General features: G+C 42.3%; 1 protein-coding gene across 1 annotated transcript in view; it reads left to right on the forward strand.

Annotated features, from left to right (window-relative positions):
- The first annotated feature begins 4,637 nt into the window (after positions 1 to 4,637).
- LOC115028590 (copine-8) overlaps positions 4,638 to 27,169 on the forward strand; it is a 67,435-nt gene continuing 44,903 nt past the window's right edge. Inside the window, exons 1-2 of the mRNA XM_029462461.1 lie at positions 4,638 to 4,750; positions 25,951 to 25,991. Of these exons, the coding sequence (XP_029318321.1) occupies positions 4,653 to 4,750; positions 25,951 to 25,991 (139 nt within the window). The 5' untranslated portion in view covers positions 4,638 to 4,652. The remainder of the gene's footprint in view (positions 4,751 to 25,950; positions 25,992 to 27,169) is intronic.

Here is a 27,169-nt window from a genome sequence, read left to right on the forward strand (position 1 = left end):
TGACTCTTGGCTGACTCATGCTGACTAATGTGTGCTGTGTTGAATTTATACTCTATTATATTGGACTTTATTCTATTCTAATAAGTTTTTGACCAGGAACTGAATATTTCTCATTCATAAGCCTCTGGGGGAACGGAGCTATGTTTCACTGCTCATTGTTTACGGTCCGGTTTCCAACTTCAGACGTTAGATTGGAGTTGAAATTGAGTTTACACCAGATTGTATATCTGCATTGATGTTCAGATATCTGGTTATAGAGATTTAAAAAAAGCTAACTTGTCATCAGGTGATAGCCGATGTTTTCTGAGTTTCTGTTTACCTGCACACAACCAAAGCCCGCTCGAACGTGATTGGTCAATACAACTCGGACTACAACGAAAACCAGAACTCTTCCGATACCAAAATCTGAATCCAGATTCTACATTTAAATGCTAATATCTAACTAACTAACATTGTTGGTTTATTGTATGATGACATTTTGAAGTATTGATACTCAACTATGAGGTTACAGATAGATGTTCGTTCAACTATTTGGTGTATCTCCAAAGTTTAGAAGTCTACATGCGGCCCTAACCCTGATCTTCGTCTGACCTTTAACCTTTAACCTTTAGTTTGACATTTAGAGAAATTAGCTTTTTTGTTGAGAGTTAGATGAGAAATGTTACCACTATTACAAACATGACATCTTCTCATCTAACTCTCGGCAAGGAATGGAATAAGCGTATTTACTATTTCTAACATCAACCCTAAGATTAACCCTACACATTTATAATTATCACCAGAAACTGTACTTGGCTTTTTCGACAGTCACGCCCGGACTGCAGTGTGACCATGTGTCTTCCATCCAACTATCAACGCCCACAGTGTTCACTGATAACAAGTTTGTGTAAAACACCTGCATGTCTTGAACTAGAATTCATATTTGATCACTAAGTTTCTGTCCGACCGGCTTCACGGGATGTTATCAGAAATCGAAGACCTACTCCTGTTCCCGGCACATTATCTCCCAAACCAGATGATCAAGTTCCACTGGAAATCACTAACAACTTCTCAGACAAAGAACGTGGGCTGAGAGTTCCACTTTCACTTTCCCTGTAGCGTAATCTATGATGATTCTAATCTTTTTCAGTGAACACATTGACTAGTGATGTGTGTGGGATTACCCCGGATTCTCTGTTTTCACAGTTTAATCCGTATTTAATGTGGTTTGTTTAGCTGCAGGTGCTTTTCATTTCCTGAGGGAATCAAATCAATACAGGTTAATTTGTGTGCATGTGTGTGTGTGTGTGTGTGTGTGTGTGTGTGTGTGTGTGTGTGTGTGTGTGTGTGTGTGTGTGTGTGTGTGTGTGTGTGTGTGTGTGTGTGTGTGTGTGTGTGCCAGGCTCCCTTCAGAAAGTGTGTTAAAATAATGACTTGAAAATAGAGTGAAATGCATTTCTTTGAACATATAATGGTGTTCTCTATGCTTTGGACCATCTTGTCTGTATTATGTTCCCATCATTGTTTGGCCCTTAGTTGGTGCATCAGATACTTTTATTGTACATTGTTTCATTGTTTTTAACTTTGGATGAAACCATGAAATAAATAATGGGCATCATTAGGAGCAAAATGTTTTGTTTTCTGACATTCAGTGAGCAATTTACTCCAACACACACCGAATTTGCATTTCTTTGACAGCCTCATGGAATCAAACTGAAAGACGGAATTGGTGGGAGAAGACATGGATGAGATAGAAACAGAAACAAGGAATGAAATGGAATAATAATAATAATAATAATAATGTAATAATAAAAGGAGTGTGTCTGTGTGTGTCTGTGTGTGTGTCTGTGTGTGTGTCTGTGTGTGTGTCTGTGTGTGTGTCTGTGTGTGTGTCTGTGTGTGTGTCTGTGTGTGGGTCTGTGTGTGTGTCTGTGTGTGTGTCTGTGTGTGGGTCTGTGTGTGTGTCTGTGTGTGGGTCTGTGTGTGTGTCTGTGTGTGTGTCTGTGTGTGGGGGGGAGGTGTGCCCAAATGGCAGTTAAAGATATTTTTTGAGCAGCAATGAGGCTCAGGAGGACAGGGTCAGTATTCACCACCTCCTATCTCTGAGTGTCCACAGAGTGAATCCTCCAGCTAAAAATACCAGCGCTGCTGCTTTATGAGCAGAACTGATGAGCCGTGATGCTGCTGCTTGCTCTCTTAATGCTGCTACAGAAACCAACCTTGTCCCCTCTCAGCGGATCTCAGTTATCAGGCAAAACAAATTGGGAAAAACTAAATTTAAGCGTTTTAGCAGGAAATTAAAGGGCCGAGTCAGTTTGAGTTTTTAGGTCTCAACAAAGCAGAGCAGCATGAAGAGGTGGAGTTGGAGATGAAGCAGGAGTGTGAACGGGTGTGAAATAACAGAGAGAGAGATAGCTGATACAGACAGCCATAGTGTGAGGATCAAGTGTGTGCTTTTGTATACAGCCGGCAGAGCTCTACATTGAATAATCTGCTCTAGATCTCTCCATGTAAGTGCAGGTCAGTATCAACTGTGTGGGAAGTGTCAGGGACTGTTGGAGTAGGAGAGCTCTCCAGTTAAACCCTGTGTAGTGGAGAGTAAATGAGAACATAACTACCTACTTTTAACACCACAAATTAAGGCAGGGCTGTGAGAGAGAACGACACAGGGACCGTTTCTTTTCTGTTCAGTTGAGGCTAATGGAAATGTCATTCATTTTACAGGTATTTGGCATGGGTGTATTAAAAGCATGAATGGATGTCTTTGTAAAATGCTAATTACATCCAATAGTCAAGATATTTCAGTCCAGACCAAAGTGGTGGAACCATCGTGGTTGTGTGTAATAATTAAGCAGCAGTTTAACAAATGTATTCATGATTTATGCACGTTCAGGGATTTAGTCGCTGAATTATGATTCATGAGTATTCAACATTCTGACAGCACGGACTGGAATGTTTGTTACATTTAATGTGGTACATGCCTCATTTGTGTGTGTGTGTGTGTGTTTGTCTCAGGGTGTGTCCATTAACTTTGCCCCCATCCGCCCCACCCACCCATGTGGACACGGGGCGATGGCATGGTGTTTGCCCAAAGGTGCCCCAATGTTTTTTGCCACCTAACCACAGATCTCTGACCAGGGTGTGTCAATGTGTGTGTGTGTGTGTGTGTGTGTGTGTGTGTGTGTGTGTGTGTGTGTGTGTGTGTGTGTGTGTGTGTGTAAGACAACTATATTTAGAAACGTGGTTTGCCAGTAAACACACTGAGTAATACTGAGATGTGTCATTTTAAGATTCCTATAATCTAAACAAAATGCTCACACACACACACACACACACACACACACACACACACACACACACACACACACTTATGTCACCTATGGCAAACATAGTAGGTATACTTGCGATGTGGTTATGTGACATATGTAATACGTAATGTAGGAAGATGTAGTTGCAGCTTTCATGCAGAACTTTTCTTTTCTTCTTCAGGGTTTTTATTGTAATCATTAGATGTACAATAAACATAAATAAACAATAACATCAATGTACTCATTAGAACAGAACACATTCAAGCACACACGCCTAGCGAAACAGTTCAACATACTGTAGGTCTCTTTTGGAAACACACACACTCATACACACAATGTCCTCACAATTTGACTCTCCTCCTTATCCCTTCACATTCATCATGCTGTCATTCTATTCTCTGCCAGCGGAGGGTCTCCCTTCCAGTTAATTTAATCAGATGCTTATCCTCATAGCATGGAGAGAGAGAAGAGAGAGTGTTTCTATACACGCACTAATAATAATAATGTTAATAATAACCACAAACTCACTTAATAATATAGCTTACAGTAGTTTAGGCTATACAACAATTTACCTCAGACAAACTGCCATCTACTCTGGGTCGAAATATTCAAATCTTTTGTCATAATGGGTTAAGCTAGTACAACACTAAATCCTACTTTTTAAATAAATCAATAGCGTCTTGTATTTGACCCTCACCTGTGTGGAAACCACAACATCTTTCCAACTCCACACCTGCTGTGTGTTACACATGTTTTCACATCCTCAGGGGCCCCAACAGGGCATCTTTGCCCCGGGCCCCCTAAAAGGCTAATCCGGCCATGAAAGAAGGAGTGAGGGGGGTTTCATGCCAACAAACCACATTGAATTTAACTGAAATAAACTGATGTGAATGGAAGTATTGAGGGTAGGGGAAATGTGCCACACACACACACACACACACACACACACACACAGGAAATACTTTTCATGACACATTTCTTCTATTTTCTTGATGATTGTATGATGTTCATTACTTCCATGCCAGTAAATCTGAAGCTCGGAATTTAAACGAGCTGAGCAGAAGTCAACTGAACTGAACTGAATTGAAAGAGTGAGGGGCAGAGAGAGGGGAAGGAGAAGGCAGAGAGATGCATAAAGAAAGAGTGACGGGAGAAAGAGGAGAGAGAAACACACACAGAGGAGGAGGAAGAGAGGAGAGAAATGACATCACATCTCCCAGCCTCTCTCTCCCTCTCTCCGGCACCTTTGCTCCACTTCTCGCCGAGGAGGCGCGCACACAGTTCCTCTCTATCCTCCTTCGCTCTCATAGAAAGGGGCTGGACCACACGAGAAAAGGGGGAAAAGGAAAAACATTTTTTAACAGGATGAACAACAGTTTCCTCAACATGGCGTCGATAGGAGACTTCGACCCGCACATCGCGTCTATTCCTGCCACCAAAGTTGAAATCACAGTGTCCTGCAGGTAGGGGAATGTCTAACCTGCTTCTCGTCTGACAGGTTTACGGAAAATCACCGAGCTGCGGACTCAGCTGGAAGTCACCTGTACTTCAACTCCGTCCAAGTTTACGTCTAGTTTAGTTTAGAGTCCTTTATAACGAATACCGCGCGAGCGTAGCGTGACAAAGGTCACCTTTAAGCTAATTATGGCGAGTAAACGTAAAATGTTCCCTGTATTCCTGTAAGTTTGGCTACATTGCAGCTCGAGCTGAAGTGGAGACGTGTGGTGCCAGTTTGTCACTTTTACTCCACTTCAACGCTGTTAAGAACAAATTCAGAATGATAACATGTAAACATGACTATTATAGAAAGTGTACGTGATATGTGAATAATAGGTTATGTTGATTCTAACTCACTTTTAAACTCATAGCTTTACGTTACTGCAGCAGTCACGTTGCATGGGCTTGTTGACATAGATACTACGAGAACAATTGTGCTTTATGGCTATAAAGACACTGCAAGACCATATACAAGAATAATATAGTGGTATAATAGCAAATAGGAACAGTAGAATATGGTATAAACTGAATATTTGATATAAAATAAGATTCCCGTAAGTGCTCATGGATGCTAATGAGTTATTACTAATTATTTAGACATTTAATACTGTATCTGTGCTTGTGTTGTTGACAGCTGACAGTCTTTTTAGTGTTGCTGGCTGGTCACCTGTCGAGAGAGAGGGTTAGTTTTGGCGCATGGAAAGCATATAAAAGGTGTTGAAATCATTACATGCAGTTACGGTTTGTGGACACGGGAGTGACAAAGCTGATGTGTATTTAACCCTCTGTGAAAAGGTCTTTCTCTGTCATTCAGGGAGGATGTTCCTCTCTGCATATAAGCAAGGTGAGAAATGCAGAGAATGTAGTGTATTTCTGCCTGACTGGTGACCCACAGTGGGCTGCAGGCTGTGCGCTTCACAGGTCAGGAGCCCCCTGTCAGGGAATCAAATGCAATGTGTCACCTTCATCACATGAAATGGGCCACGTTACATCTGCTGTCATGTTGTTTTTCTTACTATGAAGAGGTTGTTTAATACACATTTAAATGCTATATAAAGAAAAAGCAGTTTTTAAATGAGTAGTTGTACATTATAGTGTCACACTCAGGTCATTGTGAAATAGCTTGCAGTGTGTGGGAGTTCCTCTGTGTTGTTTGTGAGTTTTCATGGGAGACTGAGCAGCGTGCCTGTATATCTGATGATATGTAAATGTAGTTACCCGTCAGTCTTTCACACATCGAGCAGAAATCTTCTCGGGAAACTTTTCCTGAATGTATAAAAACATGTTCCTTCCCAGCGGTTGGACAGATACTCAGACGCAATGAATTAGAAGTAATGGAAGCATGTTGACGAAGAGGAGGGTTGCACGATTGGCTGAAATGATGATTTTTAGGGACAGTATATTTTTATTGCACTTTCACATTAAAATAAATAGAGCATTGCTTTCATGTATTACTCTTCTACTCTGGGATGCAGCCTCAACATTCAGGAACGTTTTTTGTAGGCTGCTGCTGCAGGGGGAGCATGACAGCTCCTCCAAAAGTGAAGTTTAGTGAGCCTTTGATTTACAGCTGAGTTTTCTATGAGAGGAGCACACATTGTAATGGTCCACATCGCAGCCCTATAGAGGAGTGGACAGAGTTTCCCTCAGTATCTGAAACACTGTAGTTACTGTATTTCCAGAGGGATATACCATCTCCTTAGTAACAGAGACAAAACATCTCCTTGCAGAATATATGAACATGTTGAGCAGAGTTGGCTAATGTCTGAGTCACCCAGCTCCCCAGCCCCCTGTGTGTGTGTGTGGGGGGGGGGGGGGGGGGGGGGGAGACGTGTTTTGATGGCTATCCTCCCACCTCCAACCTTAGGTAGAATGTCATGGTTACTGCCAAGTGTGTGCACGCATTTGTGTTTATGTGAGTTTATAGTATATACGTTGTGTGTTTATTTCAAGTGGACACAAAAGACAGTGTACAATATCACCATGGTTACTACTTTTTAAAAGTTTGCCTGTGTGTGCGTGTGCGTGTGCATGTGTGTGTGCGTGTGTGTGTGTGGGTGGTGTGTGCGTGCGTGCGTGCGTGGGTGTGTGTGCGTGTGTGTGTGTGTGTGTGTGTGTGTGTGTGTGGTGGGAGGATGACAATGGCTTAAGTGAGAGCAATATGAATGAATGGTTGTTATATCAGACAATTTGGATTATAATATGTGTAATTTGGCTGCAATGATAGTCAGCGTCATTCATAATTGACTGAGGATGAGAGCGAGAACAAAAGCTTCCATCTTATCAGGTCATTTAGTTGAAAGTGGATCTTATGGAAATAAGTGCAGAAATCTGCATTGAGGATAAGCTATGTTAGCTTATTCCCAATGCAAACTCTGAGTGTACATTCTGCTTTTAAGATGCTGACAGCTGTTTTGGGCAATTTGCCAACAAGTGCCAACATAATATTTTTTGGCTTTCATATTTTTCTATTGAGGGAAAGAGATTGAGACGCAGCAGATGTTCTCATTGGAAGTAGCCCTCCTCATGTCACTGCTGTGTAGTCAGAGGTGACAGATCTTAGCCTGCGTCTGCAGCTAATTCAGATAAAGCTCTGATGCTCTGGGTACATGAGGTAAGAGCTTGGCTCCAACTCCGCAGTGGCCGAGGTATCAGCTGTGATCAATACGCGACCAACTTTGTCTGCTGCGGCGTACAGAAGCAGATATGTATAAAAGTATGTTCACACATACTGTACAGATGTATATACTGTATATGAAGGGCTGTACACACAAACCATTCCTCTCCCACACTTGAACGGTCACAAAAGAATAACTTACTCCCTGATGCACATACCAGGGGACTCTGCTGTGAATGGCCTGAAGTCCAAATATTTCATTATGTCATCGATTGGGCCAGCACACAGGCTGTTACCTATTTTTTCACACTGACACACGCATTTACGTGTAGTGACTTTGCACCCTGGGGCTGATGCCTCACTGTTATTGTTTCTTGGGTGACCAATATGTGTGTGTGTGTGTGTGTGTGTGTGTGTGCGTATGCGTGTGCGTGTGTGTGTGTGTGTGTGTGTGTGTGTGACTGTATGTATGTGTACTGTAGGGCTGGGCATCAAACTGCAATACTTTGGTACTGACCAAAAGGTGTCTGTAGCACCAAAAAAGTGTCAAATGTTTGGATTAGCATCATATGCCTTGTAGGGTTTACAGTAAATACAGATTTATGGTCTCATGTAGTGATTCAAATCATATTTAAAACTTTGGATTTGAAGTTTTTGTTCAGCTGCTTATTGTATGTATGACATAAGCTGCTAACAACACTTCTTTGTACTCTGTGCTGTGTTCTCAGTCTGTAGGCAGCGAGAAAGAGAATGTAGTGTGTGTGTGTGTGTGTGTGTGTGTGTGTGTGTGTGTGTGTGTGTGTGAAGTGTGTGTGCGCGCTTATAAAAGCACACTTGTGTTCAGTCAATTTATAATCAGATATGATCAATATGAATAGTTTGGTTCATCAGACAGGACCGTAGACTGTATAAAAATGGATGTAGTCTCCGTCACGGCTCCGCACGTCGCCATCTTGGCCGTGACGCGACCGTCTAACTCCCGGCTAATCTAAACATTAGCATCGTCTGTGGAGTTGAGGCGGGCCAGGCTCAGGCAGTAGAGTAGACGGCAATCGGCTAGCGACGATAGACGGCTCCCACCTGTCACTCAAAGCGACCTTATAATGTAACTTTGAGCCTTAATTCTTAAAACCGGCAAGTTGTCATGAATAAGGAAAATGTGCTATAGAAACAAAATCCGTTTTTTGTACCAGGCTGTAAATCTGGTTATTTCTGCTGTAAATATTAACATGGGGGTCTACGGAGATTGACTCGCTTTTGCAGTCAGCCTCAAGTGGCCATCCGATGAACTGCGGTTGTTGGTACTTCCGCATAGGATACCTGGATGTTTCCGCTTGGACTAGACCTAAGCTTTATTTGAAGTTGTTGAGTGAGGTGGACTGAAATGTGGTGTGAATATAACTGTTCCATACCTGATGTATGTATGATCTAATGTCAGTGCAGTACAAAACATTGGAAGGCGTAAGCATTCGACATGTCATAATGTACATCACAGTTTCTCTGGAAAAAATACTTTACAAGGCACAGGAAGCTGATGCAACATTTTATAAATAAAAATACGAGTTTGATATATATTTGTGTTACAATGTATAGATTATTGAGCTGATTGTGCGTGTTAGTGTTGGTGCGCTTAATTTTATATTGTTTCTTCAGTCTTTAGCAGAAGTCTTGTTTTCTACCAGCATGATGGAACAGAGAAAAATACAATTTGTACACAAAAAAGCTGGCAGCCCAAGACGAATGACCTGACGAATGACCTGACGAATGACCTACCTGAGGAGGGTCGAAACTGTTTTTCCCCCGATGTCTTTCAGACTGCTTCACACATCAGTCTCTCTCTCTCTCTGTCTGTCTGTATCTCTCTCTGTCTCTCTGTCTCTCTCTTTCTCTCTGCCTGTCTGTATCTCTCTCTGTCTCTCTCTTTCTCTCTGCCTCTCTCTTTCTCTCTGCCTGTCTTGCCATGCATCTCAGCACTGTCAGCAAACATCGTAACTGTTCTGTCTACCTTTTCTCTCCTGTGCGATGCCTCATCTCTCTCTCTCTGAATCCTCTGTTGCCACAACATATTGGTTGTGGTGGTGTTGAGATTATAGAGTTAGGGCTGGCTTTCTTTTAAAACCTGCTCAATATGAACACATGGTCTTTGGTATGATCGTCTGTGTGAATGTCAAGTCATGTTTTTTCTAATATTAGTCAGCTTAGAATTTTAGAAAGTAATGGAACGTAATAAGTCTTAATCATCATAGATACAAAATACTTAATGTCAGGACGTTTATGTCCACACAAATGGTTCTTGGCTGATTTTCAGTAAAGCCTGGTTTGGAAATATGAAAAGAGGCCAAATTTGAAAATGAGGTCATATTTGTGTAGGCCTGAAGGCTGGGACACACGACTGCTGTGATCTTAATGGATTCACTCAAAAAATGTGTCATCGTGTTAGCTTCAAACTACTAGTAGTCCCGCGGCTTTAGGTATTTCTTCTCATTCCAAATATGAGTTAAAATACTCATTACATAAGACAACTGGATGTTTTTCCTCATTGATTGTGTACAATAGTTAGACGTGAGTATCTCTGGTTTACTAAAGGACAAAAGTCTACAGCAGACATATATATTACCTAAAGGGATAGTTCGGATTGTTTGAAGTGAGGTCGTATGAGGTACTTATGTAAAGTCAGTGTATTACCTACAGTAGATGGTGGTCAACCCGCCCCCAGTTTGGAGAACCAGACGGGAGTACCAGCATGGAAGTAAAGCATCGTCCTGCTGTGGGCGGGGGTAGCAGCTACATGCATTTCAGCCACCTAAAAAAGATCAATATGGGTTTAAGTGTACGCTGTACCTTGCTGTCAGACAGTCCTATCTAATGGGGGGAGCTGAAGCCGTTATCAATGCTCTCTTCAAAGGCACCAGACTCCATTAACAAAACCAGTATTTTACAATCCAGAACAAGTTGCTGGTCTACCGCAAAAAAAGAGTCCATGACAATCCAGCTGTCTTCAACACTGGTGAATGTTTTACACCTGTGATGCTAGGTGTATGAACTAACTATGTGTAAGGAAAGAGAAACAGTCGTACTCTGGGTCCAGACAACTCAGTCTAAGGTAATAGTGTGTCAAGCTGTTGGTAAATATTAGAAGAGAAGGAGGTTAGACAAGGCTGCCTCTCAGTCATGTTGCCTAAACAACCAGCGTCTTTTAGGGACATTGTACGGGAACTAGTTTGTGCTTTTTGTGGTATTTCTAAATAGCTTTGTTTGCCAAAGGAGTTGTGTAGTTAGAGAGCAGACACTTCAGATTATTGGGCCACAGAAAAGTAGGCCGGGTAAATAAAGGTTGTGTAGTGCTGGATCTTACAACAACAGATGCAGACTTTGGACTCTAAGAAAAGCTCAACGTTTCAGTTGAAAAATAATCCCTCAGAAATCATTATAGACGTTCAGATTTGCAGTTGCATGTTTCCTTGCAGAGTTGTGTTTCTTAGAAAAGCTACCATTTATCATTGAGCCATATGAGCCACTGCTAGTAGCAGTGGTTAGTGTCAAAGTATTTCTTGAAGAGATGAAGTAAAGCTGACGTAGGTCTTCCCCTGAAGATGTGACTCTGACTCGTCACATGTTACAGATTGTATCCAGTGGCCCCTGTGGTCTTTGCAACATTGATTGCATTGATTCACACCTTAAGCTCACTATCGCCATTTCTCTTGTAAAGCACTTACAGAAAATCTTTCACCACACAAGCTTGTATTTTGCTCCGGGTGTGAGGGGAGAACCACTTACCCTGCAACACGACTCTTTAGCATCACGAGTCCTGCACAACCTGCTATCTATTTTCAGGTCGCTCACTCCCACTCCGCCTATGGGAAGTGATTGCGTTGACCTTTTTGGCCCCATAGAACTCTCATAATGGTTCTCTTATTGAAGACACCGCTGACAACCATCACTTTGAAGGGAAGACAGGGTCCCCTGCTGCGCGCCAGTTCAATGCCAGCCAAAAGCACAAAGGGAGGGTGCGTGATGACATGGCGGCTGATGACTTTTTCTGTCTGTTTACATGTGGTTCTGAGCAGCAGGGAGCGCAAATGATTTTGGATGAGAACACAGTGATGCTGGCAATCAGTGAGACAAAGCTATATTGAGCTGCCACAAATTGATACCATTGTCTTGACTGTCTTACTTTACCTCTGCTTCTGAGTCAGGCAGACTGTGTTTTTGGCTGCTGTGTGCGTGTGCGTGCGTGCGTGTTCGTGTGTGCGTACGTGTGTGTGCATGTGTGTTTATTCTGTAATCAGGTTTGGGCTTTTTCAAGTCAGGTCAGTAAAGATTTATGCACTCGGAGGAAATTACTATCGACCTCCTTTCTTCTGTTATTCTCTCACTGCGGGTACTTCTCTACATAAGTCACCTGACACTGTGTATGTGCACTGTGTCACATCATGTGTGTGTGTTCAATTGCACTGCAACCACACACATAAAAAAAAAGAAGAAAAAAGCACATACCACACAGTGATACAATGCCTCCGCTTCATGCATCAAGCTGTGTAGCTGCAGTGGGAAAATGGATTGATAAAGATCTGACAGAGAGGGAGAGTGAGTCATTGAGAAAGGTCAAGGGCTACACACACACACACACACACAGACACACACACACACACAGACACAGACACACACACACACACACACACACACACACACACACACACACACACACACACACACACACACACACACACACACACACACACACACACACACACACACACACACACACACACACAAACCAGGTGTGTACCACTCTACCACTACATGCAGAAGCAATAAGTGGAGGGGCCATAGGTGTACACGTTCACCCTCACTCTCAAGGTTAGACAGCTGTGGGGTTATTTTAAAATGCAGGTGATAAAACAAACTCAAGGACACACACACACCTCTTTCACATCAGTGACTCAAAGGCAAGTTTACCAGCATAAATGGATGGTTGCAAATAAGCAGTGGCGAGCCATGCATTTCACTCCTAGGCCTTCAGTGATGTCCTACACAGTCCTACCTGAATTATTCCACCTCTTAATACCATCATTATGACGCCATGGCTCTAGAAACTATACATTTAGACGCAGTATAACCAGGCGTTGCATCACCCTAACAACAGAGTTATATTAATATTTACGAAACATTTAGTTGTAAATAGCAGGCATTCCCAGCAGTACAATGTGCAGTGCCTCTCGGAGGCTGTGAGCCGGGGGTACCGCTCCTAGTTAGTGATTTGAAAGTGGCGGACAAACCCTTTTCCCAGCTGTGATAGGCTCGCTAGCGTCGGGGTTGGCCGTTCTCTTCTCACAATGTCTATCTTTTCTTGAAAAGTTCGTCTTGAAAATGGCGTTGTAATTATATCTGAGACCAAATCGATCTCTTCTCCTCCTTCAGCCATTGTGGGTTGATATAAAAAAGCTTGTAGAAATCTACACAAATTAGCTTGTTCAAAGTTTGCTAGCTCTGCATAGCTCTGCCTCTCAATAGTGCGTATCCAATCAAAAGATGTGGACGTGCTGACGTTATCGTACGCCTGCTAGCTGGCCCTGATGTTGCCAACTCGAAATCTGATTGGTTAACGCCACAGTTTTGTTTCCGTTCACTTTAAGCGACAGGCGCCCTCACTGTTGATTCTGAAGGCCTCAGGGCAGATTTCTTGGACCCTGGCAACACATCATGGCTGAAATATGATTGGATAAAAGCTCTAACATAAAGGCCAGACCTCCAAATCTCGATCTGAGGCTGGAAGCAGCGCAACCAAGAGGAAAGCTATGAAATGAAGAGAATAGACTATGGGGAATCATTTAATACATATTTGTGGAAAAAATATATCAAATTTAAATGTATATTCTGATTATGTTTAGGCCAGCAGAGAAGGCCTTGCTGGCCCTGATCGCCCACCACTGCAAACAAGAGACCAGCCATATTATATCACTTTTTTCCTCTCACTGATATTACAGAAAGTTACTGCGGACTTTTTGACAGGTTGTATACGTAGAATTCCATCACTGCTATGTAATTATGTGGATTTTTCATGTTGCATCTGCAGTGTGTAAGAGATGTTTTTTTTCAGAAGTATCTAGCAGACGTTTTTCTCGTGCATTTTTGAGAATATTCCTGGGAATAGACCAGTCAACCTCCGGGTCAAACGGACGTTTAAAGCTCAATGGGCCATCAGAGAACGTCTTTTTGCAAAAGAATAATTAATTCATCAATATGCAGAGATTTAAAGCAGAAAGCCTTGAGGAGCAATTCAGCTGAAGGACTGCATATGGGCTGACACATACGCACTCATACAGTACACAAGCATGTGCACACATGAAATTAAAAGCCTTTACAAACTCACAGATATGTGTGCCGCTGTGCCTCCCGTCAGTCAGACAGCTGATGACATGTTCAGCACAAGCAACACACACACATATAATACGATCACATTTGATGCTCTGACAGTTTATTTTCACTCTGATGATTGCCTCCCGCGGGACATGAAGCCATAATAAAAGAAATCAAAACATCTCCTATAAATTCTACCAGCCCAATTCAATGTTTTGACATTTTGCGTGTGATATCTGGATATGTATATTGGCTATATCTGATAGGACTTTTCCAGTGCCGTTACACAAAAAAGGTGCACACACCGAGCTCTCGGATTGTCAGTGAGACACACATTTAAACTGTTTGACAAGTGAGATTACTTGACATACAGTAAACCACCTCACAGCCTTTTTAGAGCCACAGAGTGACAGATACAGAGGGGGAGATAGAAATTGGTTGGCCTAATGAAGTCATCTCCATCCCGGTCACACAGCACTGAGGCTGTTTGAATTCCTCCAGGGTTGCTGCCTCCCTGTCTGTCCGTCTCCCCATCTCTCTCTCATGTATAAGCCCCTGGCTTCGGCCTGCACATGCAAGCATTTCTCTGTATTGCTCTCACATGCACAGACACACACATCCTGTTGAAAACATTGTTCAAAGGAAAATAGAAATAACTCCATCTTCCTCCCTTTTCCACTTCCTGTGGTTGCTGGTGGTAGCTCTGTGTAGCCTCATCAGAACAGTTGCATGCTTACACACTCACACTGTTCGTCATTCTGTAACAAGGATTGGTACAGACAGACACAAGCACACACACCACCTGCACATACATACCTCACATAAGCACACATCGTTTTTTACACAAGTGCACGGCTACTGAACACACACGTTGGCTGCTTGACAAATACAATCCGAACACATTTACTGAGTGTTAAAACTGACATTTTAGTGTAAAAATAAACTGTACGACTGAGAATAAATAATAAAAAACATCTTTTAGTCATTATCTCACCGTCCCTCTCATACTGTAAAGCAGCCGAGACGTTTGGCGTTACACGCTTACAAAGGCCTGTGACGTTTTGATGGACGAAACTATCGGCGAGTCGGACTAAACTGCAGCGAAAGCATTGACAAAGGCAATTAAGGTAAAATGCCTCTAGCACAGATGTGTGGCTGTGTGTTGTCTGTGACTGATGTGTATTTTTGATGCACATGTCTGTGTGTAAATGGATATTTCAGCGTGAGTGTGCTGAGATGTTCTCTTGGCTCTCCCAGCCCTTGTCAAGAAGAATTAGGGCAGCAGAGAGAGAATACAAGCTGCTGATGCTCCCCTTCGGTGTGTGTGTGTGTGTGTGTGTGTGTGTGTGTGTGTGTGTGTGTGTGGGGGGGGAGATTGTGAAAGCATGTGTTTTTCTTCATACTCACAAAAAAAAAATGGTCAAATCAGCAGAAAATTGTATAGATCACTACAGATGCAGAGGGAAAGAAGTGATGGGGGAAAAGAAGAGATCCGGTACCTGCAGCTTTATGCTCAGCGACCTGTTGAGAACATCTGAGCATGCCCACATGTTTCCAAGAATATTGGTCTGTTGCTAAGCACGTCTACACACAGCTCAGAAACACACACACACACGCACGCACGCACGCTCAGGGAAGAGTCCTGCATTGGTGAATGTGATACAGAAAAGTGCATGGAAGTCCACGAGAGTAGAACCTCTATTCAAATGGAAATGGACACCAATGTAAGGCAGTGGTCTTCACAATTTTTTACATGAGAGCCACATTGACAGGACAAAGTCAATAGGAGAGCCACTTTTACAAAGTATGAAAAGCAACATCCTGTCATAAAAAGCACGTCTGCTTATTAATCTGTCATCCCACCCAGAACATACAATATGCAATGCAACCAACCAATGCATTCATTAAAAGCAGGATTATGTTGTCAAACTCTGCAAACAATATTTCTGCTGAAGCCAAAAAGCAGTGTTTCACAACTCAATCCATGCGATCTCAGTTAATGGTTCAGATGTATTAGTTGTCCTGTGTACGAGCCTTTGTTGACCAGAAAGAGAAGAAGAAAGCTGCTCTATTTTATTTACTAATTTCACTTCCAGGTGCGTCGTTTGGAAATGCGGCTCCAAATGACTTCTCTTGAAACCAGAGCGGGTCTGTTTGCACATTAAGCACAAAGGGTTCGACTCGTGGAGGACAAATACAAACTCCTCTGTCCACTTGTCTTGAACTTTCCTTTGCTCGTCTTGTATGGCTCGTACCTTTCTTTCTTTAACGGGAGCAGCTGTTGTCTGTCCACAAACTCCATCTCCAGCATCTTCCGCTCGATTGGCGGTGGTTTGATGCTCCAAAGACGAATCTTAATGTTCCTCGTTTGTCACGCTTTGTTTCTGTCCACCTGGTGTGCAACTATTATAAGAAATTGAGTCGATATAAGCAGCATGTGTCACTTCCCAACTGGGAAAACACTAATTAAAGTCAGAATTTTTAAAATGTGACATAAAAAGGAAACGATTTCAAGGATTTTCGACAGACATTTAAGTGATAAGAGGGAAACATATCTATAATTTGGTCCTTACAGTCTTTGCATAACATGTGAGGTGTGTTAGATTCTCCGTAAAAAAAAAATCCCTTAAAGCTCCATTTAACTGTATTTGTGGTATTAACATTTAATGAATTCCTTGTACTGCCGGATCCCCTCACCATCAACCCTCCAGTCTGCAACTCTCTGGTGTAATGAGCGATTGTCTGCTGTGTGTTCCTCCTGTGCTGCTACTGTAGGCTGAGATTGGACCTGAGTCTATATGTAATACAGATGTGTGATGAGTCAGCCCACTTCTGTAAGATGAAGGTGTGTTCGGAAGATCTACATCAGACTGTCAAGAGTGGCCAATGCTGCATTTCGTTCTTCCGACTTCGGTGTGTTCATGAGCAAAGAAGACGGGTTGTATTTTATTGATCAGAGCTTCAAAATAGGACCAGACATCCAGGTTTTGTTTTGTGTAGTGTCCCTTTACCGGCTATTTAAATAAGGCTGTATACATTAGGACATTCTGGCTATTTTTTATTGTCCACAGACCACTAACGTCATACAGATTATTTTCCATTTATTATTTTTATCTTAAAAGATTTGAATTGATTTGTTTGCATTTCACCTCTTTTAATGTGTCCTGGATTTAAATGTGTTACTTCATGGAGGACATTGTAGGGATTGCAAAACTGAATTGCATCTTACTTTGCGTGTCGTTCTTTTCCTTCTCTGTTGCTGGTGTTGCAGTCACACATGGACTCTAACTTTCAGATTAGTCACCACAACAAAAATAGTCTTTGTTTTCCACCCAGCGTTATCTTTAGCATTGCAGTTTTTTTCCATGTGTGGGCTCTTTATCTTGTTAATTAAGTATATGTATCCAAGGTTTATTAGATCTGGAATACTGGACCCATATCATAAAGAAGAGTGTGTCTGTGTGTGTGTGTGTGTGTGTGTGTGTGTGTGTGTGTGTGTGTGTGTGTGTGACGTGGAGGACATCCGGTGTAGATGAACTGGAAAATCATTAGACCGTACACAGGTTGATTCATGTGGTGTATCTACATGTGTGTAAATGTTTCTAGTTCAGTGAGATGGTGTCGTCTCCACAGAGTCTATTCAGGTCATGGTCAAACTGAGTGTGAGACAGACAGATAGAAAGAGAGAGAGGGGGGCGGGGGGGAGAGAGGGGGTGGGAGAGAGGGGAAGAAGAAGTCAGAACAGGAAATAATGCTCTGGGCTCTCACTGAGAAAAACCCCTTTCCCCTGAGAAGAGGAGAGAAAAGGAGATGAGTAGAAATAAAGAATCCTGTAATACTGCAGAGAGGAAGTGGAAGAAGTGTGATGAAAAGCAAAAAAGGCAAGTTCTAGGTATCAAGCAGCTGTTGAGTGATACATATCTGTGTCATAAACAATATCAGATTTAATCTCTGGATGAGAACCAGGCCTTAGAATAATAATAATAAAAATAATGAAGTTCCCTTCCTTTGAGTGTGAAACAGCCAAAATGAAGCTTAGTTTAATCGCGAGTCACCAAGTCATGGAGGTATAATCCGAATCACGGGGCGGATACACACATTATTTTACACTGTAGGACTTTTTTTAAGGACAAGGAAACGGCCTTGGGGGATGTCTGCGCTCTCCAAGTGCCCTTCTAGTTATATTAGCAGTGGTGGACTAATACATCAATAAATCTAGCTTAATTTATAACCTATAAAATAACTGGCAGGAGCCACAACCTCTGATCTCTGCACCACCATGTTCTGTAGCTATTAAACCCCCCTCTTTCTCTCTGCCTCTAGTTAAGCCTGGAGTCCAAATAGAGCAGCTAAAGACAAGTTTGATACGTCCAATCAGACGGCCTGCCTCTTCTTCCTCAGTGTGCAACGCTTTCACTCAACACCTGTCCTGTTTCTTTCTCTCAACTCTGTCCTTTTGCAGTGTAGTTCTCAATTTCTCTTCTCCCATTCTCTTTCATTTCCTTCCCCTTTCTTTATTTCCTCTAACTCTTTTATTCTGCTTTTCTCCTCTCCTCTCCTCTCTTCATCTTTCCTTTCCTCTCCTTTCCTCATCTTTCCTTTCCTTTCCTTTCCTATCCTCTCCTCATCTTTCCTTTCCTCTCCTTTCCTCATCTTTCCTTTCCTTTCCTCTCCTCTCCTCTCCTCTCCTCTGCCCTCATCTTTCCTTTTCTTTCATCTCATCTCCTCTCTCTCCTCTCCTCTCCTCTCTCATCTCCTCTCATCTTTCCTTTCCTCTCCTCTCCTCTCCTCTTCTCTCTCCTCTCCTCTCCTCTGCCCTCATCTTTCCTTTCCTTTTCTTTCATCTTATCTCATCTCATCTCCTCTCCTCAACTTTCCTTCCATCTCCTCTCCTCTCCTCTCCTCTCCTCATCTTTCCTTTCCTCTCGTCTCCTCTCCTCTCTCCTTTCCTTTCCTTTCCTTTCCTTTCCTCTCCTCTCCTCTCCTCTCCTCTCCTCTCCTCTCCTCTCCTCTCCTCTCCCCTCCTGTCCTCCCTCCTCCAGTGGGCTAAAAACCCAATTTATTTCTGTAGCGTAGGAGAGGGTTGTGAGGGTCCCGGGAGGGTTTTTGCTGTTGTGTCACCCAGGTAACACACTGTCACACACTGCCTCTCAAGACAGTCCAAAAGGCACAATAGATATATTAATTCATTTAAAGAATAGGAGGGGCAGGGAGGACAATGGGAAAGTAGAAAGGGATGAACCGGAGATGAGGAAAGGAGGGGAGATGAAGGGAAAAGAGGATAATAGCAAATAGCAAAGCTAGAGAGGAGAAAAGGTGAGCACAACAAACACCACAGCACTGATATAATCCCTGCTTGTGGAGTCGGGTGGAGAAACACACCCATCACTGTCAGTCAAGTCAGTCAAGTGGCCCCAATTGGCTGTCAGTAGTTGCCATGGTTGCCATGTTATTGTGTGGCTCTCCCTGTTGACCAAACACACAGAGAACCAGTCGTTTGACATAATTACAGAGTTGTCATCAGTTGAAGATGCTGCCTGACCGTCTCTCTGACTGCCTCTCTCGTCCCCGTCTTAAATTCCTCCCCTCCCCTTTTGTTAACACTCGCAGAGAGCGATTGAGAAAGCAAATGAGCACGAGGGAGCGTCTGTGTGTATGTGTTTCCCGCCCATCTTGTGTCATATTTCACTTCCAGTTTTTGTGATTGACAGCTGTCAGAGGTGATGCGTCAGAGGCATGACCAGGGTGGCAGGGAACTGACCCCAGGGAGGAGAAGCTTGGTTTGACAGCAACATAGTCAGATCTGAGATCAACACTGTCGTATCTGGAGTGCGACGGGATGCTGGCATTGTATTTTGCATGTGTATTTGTGTATATAAGAAGTGAGTTGTACTTTAGAGCTGAGAGTTCAAAATATGAGAGAGAAAAAGTTTATTAAAACTTCAAAATGTTCAAAATGACCATCTGGTTTAGTAGCCTATCGTCACTCACTGTCCTGTAAGAAGCATGTACTGCATTTACAAAACATCGACGTTTCTGTTTTTAGCTTCATGACATAAGGAACCATTTCCATGGTTTGCATTGGATACTGATGCATTGCATTAACCCTGAAGAACATTCGATTTGATGGCATGTGGTGACCCACATAAACTGCATATTAATGCTACAGATCACATTTTTTATTATATGTGTAAAGAATATCCTGAAACATCATCCAGTCTGCTAGAAATAAATTTGAAGAATGTGAGATCTTTACAGTTAAAAGATAAAAGAACCAACATGGTAAAACTGGAGGGCATTGAATGATTCTTTTAGACCAGGGGTCGGGAACCTTTTTGGCTGGGAGAGCCATAAAAGCCAAATATTTTTAAATGTATTTCCTTGAGAGCCATATATTTAATAAAATTGAATGCAACTTTATGCCTGCATTTTTAAGTTTAACACGTCTCCGAGTACTAAAAGCGGTATCAGTGTTTCATTGAACAGGTGCTCTTTTATTAAATAAACGAAACGCTTACGTTATTTATCTCATTTATGTGCATGTTTCAGTGTCTACTGCACGGGTGTCAAACTCAAGGCAATTATATCTGCCCCGTGAGAAAATATCATATGTCTGTCAAAACTGGCCCGCCGATTTTGGTAATTAAATCAATGCATGGCACAACCACGGGGAAATACATATTCGATGAAGTATCTAAATGTGTGAGAAATGAAACTGCCCTGGGACAAACTGACGAGACTGACGACAGACGGAGCCTGCGATGTGATGAAAAGAGCGGATTAGTGGGCAGGATGCGGGAGAAGATACACCGTCAGCTGCATCTTACACCAGGAAGCGCTGTGTTGTAAAGCTCTGGAGATGGAACATGTAATAAGCACCGTAACACAGACAGGAAACTTTATAAGAGTCAATGTAAGTCCTTTCCTGAGGAGATACATTTTGAACATGGCGGTGCGATGGCTGAGTCGAGGGGAAGTGCTGAATAGATTTTTTCGAGATGCGTGAGGAAATCTGCCAGTTTTTGGAAAGCAAAGGGAAAGACACCACAGATCTCTGGGACGATGTGAGCTGGACTGTTTGTACGACATAACGAGGCATCTCACTGTTAAACCTGCAGCTTCAGGGCCGTGTGATCACGGACATGTATGATGCAGTGAGAGCTTTCTAAGCCGAGCTGCCTGAGAGAGACTCTGATGCAGAAGGAAACTTTGGTCACTACGTGTTTCCAAACACTGACAAACATCTCCACCGCTGTGTTCCCGACTGCGCATTCTGCTCATAAACTGAGCGCATTTGCCTACTTTGCAGCTCAGACATTTAAATTGAACTGCTCAGCAATCCATTTGCAGTTGACTTAAATATGTTCCATATCTTTTTGCACTTTATCCAATATGTGTATCCTGTTCAATAAATGTGGACCGTGTTTGGCCCTCGACATAGTCCCAGTTTTTAATGTTGGCCCTCTCTGTGATTGAGTTTGACACCCCTGGTCTACTGCTTGCTTTGTGCAGTTTCTCCTCTGCTCGGTTTCGCGAAGGGCGGGGCTTCACTGCCGACACACACGTGCGAACACACCTACAGTCAGAGACAAAGCGGAGGAAAGGAGAGGGGAGAACTAAAAAAAAATCTGCTGCTAAAAGTTTTACTTTAAAATGACACAATATAATTATTTATTACTTGATTACTAAAAATGTCAGCTCAAAATTGTCTGCGAGCCATATTGTGTCATCGAAAGAGCCATATATGGCTCGCGAGCCATAGGTTCCCGACCCCTGTTTTAGAGGCTAATCCAGCATGGACATATTGTGTCCACTTTGTTAGCTTTTAGCTGTTAGCTGTTAGCTGTTAGCTGTTAGCTGTGAGCTGTTAGCTGTGAGCTGTTAGCTGTGAACTTTTAGCTGTTAGCGGTGAGCGGTGAGATGTGAGCGGTGAGCTGTGAGCTGTTAACTGTTAGCGGTGAGATGTTAGCGGTGAGCTGTTAGCTGTGAGCTGATAACTGTTAGCTGTGAGCTGTTAGCTGTGAACTTTTAGCTGTTAGCGGTGAGCTGTGAGCGGTGAGCTGTTAGCTGTGAGCTGATAACTGTTAGCTGTGAGCTGTTAGCTGTGAACTGTTAGCTGTTAGCTGTTAGCGGTGAGCTGTGAGCGGTGAGCTGTTAGCTGTGAGCTGATAACTGTTAGCTGTGAGCTGATAACTGTTAGCCAGTGGCTTCCCTAATAGCCTAAGGATCATTCCTATGCATGTCTAATTTCTTCTGCATTAAATCTGCATATTTTCTGGAGACAGAACGCATGAATAACACCGGAAACATGGAGGAACTCTTATCAAATCAGAAGAAAATGAATGTCATTGAAATATATTAAGTATAAAAGCTTAACTTAACTGACTTTGTGCTTTGCGTCATGCGTGGTTTCTGTTCTTTCCCACTAATTGCTTTAAAAGCTGTAGGCTATAGGTGAAAGCTGGAAAAGGGTGCAATGTGTCCTCCGGCAGGAAAAATGTTGTTTTACATCTTAACAGATTGTCATGGACTGTATTTTTTATTTTTTATTTATCACAGCATACTGCCCAGACTCTGTAATTGATTAGATTTCTTACCAAGTTAAGGCTGAGTCACTTAGGGTTTTATATAAGAGGAAGTATTTGTAGTTTCATTTAGATGTGGTAACAGATTAGAAGCGAGATAAAGAAAAGAAGAAATAATGACTCACAATGTGTGTTTTGTGTGAATAAACATGCACGCACCAGGAAGAGCGAGAGTTCGCAGAAATGCCAAAGGTTGTGTTTTTGTGGGGAAGGATGAGCGAGAGAAAGAGGCTGCATCTAAACATATCAGAGCCTCAGGGAAATCTGTGGAAGAAATCAATATTTTTTGCCACACACGAGTACTTCTCTTTCCTATTAACGTTAGGATTCCACTGCTGGTCGTCATAGCCGATGAGTTGATTGACATATTTATCTTTTTCTATTAAAAGATTGTCGTTTATTTGACTAAAAAGGCGTAAAATCCAAATCACACGTTTTTGGGAAACTCAGTCCTAAAAATACTGACACACTATTTTAGCGTGGTACCTTTTTTTCCTGCAGACCTCTCTGTGACTCGGATGGCAGCTTTTAGCTTTCCGCTGCCTGCCTCTGGATGAAAAGAGAGAAGGAGTGAGAGAAAAAGAGCCATGACTCATTCAAATTATCCTCTGAAGTGGAAATCCTGAAAATGTGTTTTACTCACACACACAAAAACACACAGTCACACACAAACACACACATTCGTGCACAGGGGGAGCCCATTTGGAGTTTCACCATGTGTGATGTGCTTTGAGCAGCAGCCAGTCAGAGAGCGTGGAGCCTCAAATCTGCTCTTAAAGGGAGAAAGTGTATTTTAACACGTGTCCTAACTGTATCTGCATCTGGGGGGGGGGGCACAGAGTGGGAAATGACTCCGATAATCACAGTTTGTAGAGTCTAGCGTGTAGAAGTGCTTTCTATGTCCAGGTTAACTCAAAGATGGTGACGGTGAAAGTGCTGACACTAGATAAAGGAATAGTTCAGCCGATGCAGAACACAGTCTATCCACAAAGCGTCTAATTTAATATTACAGCATCAAGACATAGATCTTTAAAATTGGGCCACAAATATGTAGATGCATTTTCTTTTTAAGAGCTGGGAACTGTGATATTTAGCAAATGTTACTCAAACAGGAGCAGAGCTCAAACTATTAGTTGACTAATTGATTAAATGATTGAAATCTAATTAATCAACAATTACTATGATAATTTATTAATTGTTAAATCATAATTAAGGAACATGTCACCTAGTTCGAAGGGGGGGTGCTGTCGGAGTTCTGTGCGAGGGGGGGGGGGGGGGGTGCTGTCGGAGTTCTGTGCTAGGGGGGTGCTGTCGTTTTTTTAAATACAAAAATGTCTTTTTATATAATTCTTTGCTATATCTACAAACAATTTCGCGACCCCCCTGCAGTACCTCCGCGGACCCCCTGTTGAAGACCTATGAGCTACAGTATATCAGGCTTTTGCTACACACACAATACTTGTTAGAGGAAGATACAATAAAACACAACTTGTCTTTTAAAATCCTCTTGATTCCGCACTAACTAGGTCACAGCATCTCCCACTTGTTGGACCATTAAATCATGTTTGACTAAGATAAAACCGGTTTTCCAGACCTTTTTGCTCATAACACAATATTCCTCCAGCTGTGTTGTTTCTGGAGTAGCAGCAACAGTCATTATTCCGGCTGTGCTTTAAAGCGTGTGAACAGGAGAGAGAATGAAAAGGTTTCTGCACATGTAAACATCTTAGCTGGATCATTGTGTCCATCAGATTGTTTGTGGCGGATAGACAACACCATAGACAAACACCTACAGGTCATTTTGAGTCTGTGTGTCTTTGGATCACGTGAGGGAATAACAAAGTGACCTGAGACAAATGCTACAAATACCTGCTTCAAATTTCTCAGAAGTCTTGCAAATCATTGTGCAAAGTGCTTTGACGTGTTACAAATTCAATACAAGTGAAGCTGCAATTTACCACTGAGCGAGCGAGTAAACTGACAAGCAAGTCTGCGAACAAGCAAGTCTGCGAACGAGCAAGTCTGCGATCGAGGAAGTCTGCGAACAAGCAAGTCTGCGAACAAGCAAGTCTGCGAACAAGCAGGCGGGAGCGAGTGGAGACAGAGCTGTTTTTGTTTTTAGAACAAACCCAAGAGAGAAAAAAGCCATCGGTAGTGTTGACAAGTACAGAAGAAGAAAAGCGATAAAGACAACTGAACGTCAGGAAATAAATCTCTTACAGTTAGTGAAAACCAGCTTGCAGCCCGGGTACTCTCCATGTTTCAGGGCTGTGTCTGACGGCCTTTCACAATCGGGTTGATAGGATGATGGGAATCATTGCACATTTCCATGTCCCTTCCACATCCAGGAAACATCCGGGAGTCTTCCATGGATGAAAGAAAGTAGATTGGAGAGTAAATCTGAATTCTTGTGGAGGTTCTTAACAAGCTAGAGTGATTTAACCTCATTGACAAATTAGTGATCCCAATCTCTCCTCTCCAGATCATTAGGTGCCATCATCCTCACCATCCTTTATCTCATTATTCACAAATCAGGATTAATCATAAGGTCTTATGCCACTTTCATATCGGGCCATTTAGTTTCCCCAGCCCTCCTCTTCTTTCTTCTTCTTGGGGAACATAAATTCTTCATTTTTTATTACTGTTCATCTCAGCTGAAACTGAATGGTTTGCCTCGACAGAGGGCTGCACAATATATCACTATAGAGAATATGATCTTAGACGTAGTGCTTTTCAAGCATGAAATGAGGAGCCATAAAAATCTGAATACCCATAAATAAAGATTCTGGATATAAGTTTAATCCACTTTGTGCCCTGAAGATTTGTGGTGGAGGAACTTGCGGTGTTTGTGGACGTGCTTCCTACTGTTTATGTGACGTGGGAGGACTTGCGTGTATTTTGGGGCTTCTTTACAAACATTGAAATGTTTTAGCGCTGTGGACGTGGAGCTCATGTTGGACACGTAGCTCAGTTTGTCTCCTCGTGTCGGTTTAACTGAAACCAACTCTTTTATGCTCACTGTGGGAATTAAGAAGCAGTAGGATGCTATGGACAGAAGCTCATGTTCTTTCAAATAGACTCATTGTTTCTACTTCCCCCCCCCCGAGCCCGTTCGTTCCCACTGGAAACATAAAGTCCTTGATATTTACTTTCTTTAAAATAAAATAAAAACTTCAGCTGGGCACTGTATTTTTTATGCAAACAACAATCAGGAGTAAATAGTGTTTTGTTTAATAGTTTAAAACTTTAATAGTTTTGTTTGACTATTTTCAGATGTGGATTACTACACATTTGATAAGTATTTATGGACAGTTTAGGCTTTAATTAACGGGTTAAACCTGCGAGTAGTTTATTGTTGTTTTTGACCTTTTCATGAGACATGATCAGACTTCTGGTTTTTTAATCTCTTTAAGAGAAGTTGGTAGAATATATATAGTATTTTAGATATCTTTCCCATGGGATACTGTAAACACAGTGTGATGGTAACGTGCTGACTCATGGCCAGCAGAGTACATAAATAGTCTTTGTGTTAAAATGCTTTCACTGCCACATTTGGATGACGAAGAAACTGTTTCTCACTACTCTCCCTTCTGTGTCTCCATAGAAACCTGCTGGACAGAGACACCTTCTCCAAATCAGACCCAAGTAAGATCCACCAGCTCTCTCTTTACTTACTCCTCGTGATGCTTCTGTTGGTGCATGACTGTCTATTTATCATTTCTGAGCTTCAGAATGAGAAATAAGGGGAACAAATGGAGTGGAAGGGGGTGAAATATGAATTATGGACCGAAGGAAGGTCTTTTGTTTTGCCGTATGTGGTCATGAGTCACTCATGTATATACGTGTTTGTGTTTTTCATGACGCGTGAGCTTGGCTGGAGAAGTCTGAAATGCATGAGGTCAACTGAGAAGCTTCTCCCTGTAGAGTCACATAAAGAGTAGCAATGCTCCTCTCTTATTCCAGCAGTTAAAATCATTATGATAATGCTGTTAGTGGCAGTAAATTAAAAGGAGAAGATCAATCTTTTGAGAAACAAGCTTGTTCACTTCCTTTCTAAGAGTCGGAAGAGAAGATCAATACCACTCTCCTGTATGTCAGCTGTTGGCTGGAGACTTCCACTCGCCTGCTAGAAGACTTCTGATAACTACTTTATTTGAGAGCAAAGTGTCATTAATTACTCAGTTTATATGAAACTATTCCTTTAAGAAAGCTTGATAGCGGTTTGTAAATGCTGGATGTATTCTTCACCATGTGTGTGTGTGTGTGTGTGTGTGTGTGTGTGTGTGTGTGTGTGTGTGTGTGTGTGTGAGTATGGGTGGGAGATTAAGGGTAAAATTCATCCCGTAAAAACATCATTGTTATCAAAGATGATATTTGTCATCTTGAGGTGTGTGTGTGCAAATGTGGGATTATGATATCAGGTGCTCTAGTATGACCCACCAATACACAAACATACTGTTTTTGCAAAACATAGTATGTCAGCATATTTACTGTGGCATGGGATAAAAATGACTCGATGGCAGTGATGAACACGATGATGAGGAAGACGGTGACTAACATGATGAGGCTGAGGTGGAGGAGGTGGAGCGCAGTCTTTAACCATACATGTAGACTCGCGTGCTGAGTAGCACTTGGGATTATGCTGAGCACAGCCTCTTCCAACTCCTGATATGAACCAGCCTGACAGGGGAAAGAGCGAGGAGGGAAAAGAATATGTGAGATACGTGAAACATAAAGATACCTCGCCGGTAAAAAGAGCTTTCAAATATAAAGAGTGATCCAAAAATCCAAGACTCTCAATCAGAGGTTAACCAAATATTTTC

The sequence above is a fragment of the Cottoperca gobio genome, chromosome 23 (assembly GCF_900634415.1).
Source record: "Cottoperca gobio chromosome 23, fCotGob3.1, whole genome shotgun sequence".
NCBI lineage: Eukaryota > Metazoa > Chordata > Actinopteri > Perciformes > Bovichtidae > Cottoperca > Cottoperca gobio.